At 39.0% G+C, this 3,424-nt stretch overlaps 1 protein-coding gene across 1 annotated transcript in view; it reads left to right on the forward strand.

Moving 5' to 3' along the window:
- Positions 1-3,424, forward strand: part of prrc2b (proline-rich coiled-coil 2B) — a 48,206-nt gene that overhangs the window by 35,401 nt on the left and 9,381 nt on the right. The window contains exons 23-24 of the mRNA XM_016289143.1: positions 879-973; positions 2,270-2,394. Of these exons, the coding sequence (XP_016144629.1) occupies positions 879-973; positions 2,270-2,394 (220 nt within the window). The remainder of the gene's footprint in view (positions 1-878; positions 974-2,269; positions 2,395-3,424) is intronic.

The raw sequence follows: 3,424 nt of genomic DNA on the forward strand, positions 1-3,424 counted from the left end.
CATAGGTATCAGTGCCATATTGGTACTGGGTTTCAGTACCCAACTCTAAACATAACATTTAGTTCCATGATCTGCCATTTTTGCTATTATCCTTGCTTGTTTCTTCACAATACCTGCAGAACTTCTGATGATTTGGCTGTGCAGGTTCGGCTGGCAGCTGGCATAGAACATGGGCGGGTATATGCAAATGTTGGGGGCGTAACTATTAGTGATCCCGACTGTAATGTCGATGTTATGTTCTGATTCGCCTATTTTTCAGTGGTCTTTTGCATGCACGAGATTTACTTAATGAGGAGGAAGCAATGGTGTTTGAGGCTCACTGTATGTAATTTCCATGTACAGAACTGTTATTATTCAACTATGCCAAGGTAAATATAGTTTTCCATTCAATGGCACCTTTAAGACATTTAAATTTGTCTTGACAAGCTTCTTAATCTGGTATTGCAACATGCATCTGTTCAGAAGAATGCAAATACTTGAGTGAAGCAATGTTAAGAATGCGGTAGAACCTGGATAATGGAAGCACCAGTTGATTCCAAATGCTCGTGTCCATCAGTGCTCCTCACCAGCGTGTCTCTCTGTGGTCTTAGATGGAGTCGGCTCGTAAAGCGTGGGAAAACTCTCAGTCTCTTCCGGAGCAGGGCTCCCCGGGCAGTGTGGGCTCCGGCACTCTGCCTGCCTGCAGTGTGGGCTCCTCCAGCGGCGTCAGCTACAGCTCCTTCGGCGGAGTGTCCATGCCGCCCATGCCTGTGGCATCTGTCGCTCCTTCTGTCTCCATGCAAGGTCAGCATCTCATCGCTCTCTCAGACTGTGTCACACATGCAGTGGTTGTGCATGGCCCTAATTCCTGTTGTGATGTGTGTGTGTGTGTCTCACAGGCAGTCACATCCCTCCTCTCTATCTAGACGGTCATGTGTTCTCTAGTCAGCCGCGGCTCGTGCCGCCTTTGACTCAGCAGCCCAGTTACCAGCAGGTATGTGTCTACAGTGACTCCACACTTCATGGGTTTATCATGACTGTGCCTGAGAAATGTGGATGTTTTGAATGGAAGTATCTTGCGGGCAGGGGCTCCACATGCTTCAAATATCAGGGATCTTTAAAGTTGTGACAGCAGGCCTATAAACGTGTTTTGATTTTATTGGCAATTTTTGTACACTAGTAAAATGTACCTTATTAATTCAAGAATGACTTACAGGTATACAGAAAACTGCCCCAGCAGCAATCTTTATCTAGTGATCACAAACTATTAGGAGTCGTGTTACCACTGTAAAGCCTGGCATATGAAATAATAGTCAGAAGAATGTTTTTTGAAGCTCAAGTATTTATTAAACCTTCAGACAAAATCTCAAACAAAAAAATAATAATTTTGCATTTTTGAGTATCATGTTTGATCCATCAGGCTTTTATGACTCATTTATGTCTGATATAGTGAGAATATGGAGGAAAAACTGCTCTGTTTTTTCAGAGACTTAAATTGAGCAAACATATACAATTTGGTGCAGGCATGCTGGTTTTTATATGGACAAAAGGTAAGATTAAGTTCTGATTCTTCTAATGTAAATGTAAATCAATGAGATCTTATTACAGTGTAGCAGATACTTGTACATAACATATGTATGTAATATAATATATATATATATATATATATATATATATATATATATATACCCTATATCTCCAATAATATATCTTAGTAAGATGCTATTTGAATGATCAAAACAAATAATGCAATGCATAAAATGATGAGATGAACAAATAAACATTTCTCAAAAGATTTGAGATCATCTAAGTAAAGGAAAGGAAAGGTTCTGGAAACAAACGTTCCTCAAAAGCCTGATGATCATATATGAGACTCGCTGATTTTTCTAAAAAATGATGTCTGGATAATCAAGTAAAGCAAAGCTGCTTCAGTCCAATTAGTGTTCATCTTGATGTATTACTAACAATATCAAAGTTATTCTTAAGTTTACTTGATAAAAAATCTGGAAAGATTTGACCGCAAATGACACGTGATGCACTTGCTGAAGGTGGAAGTTTGTACAATCAGAAACCTTTTACTTTAAAACGTTTAAACTATCAATCAGATGAAAGCAGGCATGTTGGAGCTTGTGTGCAACAGGTTTAACAGCTAAGTTTGATCATGTTAGAGGCCTTAGAAATTAATGCATCAATTATACAGTAGGCTTTAATAGGTTCATTCATTGGATCTGTATGCATGTAAATAACCCTTGTGTGTTTGGTGTGTGTGTGTTTGTGTGTGTGTGTTCAGGCCACCCCTCAACAGATCCCCATCTCTCTGCACACGTCTCTACAGGCTCAGGCTCAGCTGGGTCTGCGAGGAGCTCTGCCGGTCTCTCAGTCTCAAGAGATGTTCAGCTCCATCCCTCCCTTCAGGTAAATCACCCGCTTCAGCCACACTTACATTTACATTTAGTCATTTAGCAGACGCTTTTATCCAAAGCGACTTACAAATGAGGACAATGGAAGCAATCAAAATCAACAAAAGAGCAATGATATGCAAGTGTTATAACAAGTCTCAGTTAGCTTAATGCAGTACTCGTAGCAAGGTTTTTTTTTATCATATAATAAATAAAAAGAAAACCGATAAAATAGAAAAAGAATAGAGCAAGCTAGTGTTAGAGGCCTTTTTTGCTTTTGTTAATCAGAAGTCAGAAAGTCAGAATTATAATTGTATAATAAATAAAAAGAAAACAAATGGATAGAATGCAAAAAGATTATAGAAGAAAGTGTTCGTTTTTTTTTTTAAGAAAACAAGCATTTAGTAAATAAATAGTGCAAGTCTATTTTTTTTTAAATATAAAGAATAGAGAGTTCTAGAGTTAGAGGGTCAAATAAAGGTGGAATAAATGTGTTTTTGCCGATTCTTGAATATGGCTAAGGACTCAGCTGCTTGGACTGAGTTGGGCAGGTCATTCCACCAGGAGGGAACATTTAATTTAAAAGTCAGAGAAAGTGATTTTGTGCCTCTTTGGGATGGCACAATAAAGCGACGTTCACTTGCAGAATGCTTCTAGAGGGCACATAAGTCTGAAGTAATGAATTTAGGTAAAGGGGTGCAGAGCCAGTGGTGTTTTTTTTAGGCAAACATTAATGCCTTGAATTTTATGCGAGCAGCTATTGGTAGCCAGTGTAAACTGATAAACAGGTGTGACGTTCATTCTTTTAGTTAAAAATGAATCTTGCTGCCGCGTTCTGGATTAATTGTAAAGGTTTGAAAGAACTGGCTGGAAGACCTGCCAAGAGTGCATTGCAATAGTCCAGCCTGGATAGAACAAGAGCTTGAACAAGGAGATGTGAAGCATGTTCCAAAAGAAAGGGCCTGATCTTCTTGATTTTGAATAAAGCAAATCTGCAGGACCGGGCAGTTTTAGTAATGTGGTCTGAGAAAGTCAGCTGATCATCA

Source organism: Sinocyclocheilus grahami, unplaced genomic scaffold (assembly GCF_001515645.1).
Source record: "Sinocyclocheilus grahami isolate Dianchi unplaced genomic scaffold, SAMN03320097.WGS_v1.1 scaffold241.1, whole genome shotgun sequence".
Taxonomy (NCBI): Eukaryota; Metazoa; Chordata; class Actinopteri; order Cypriniformes; family Cyprinidae; genus Sinocyclocheilus; species Sinocyclocheilus grahami.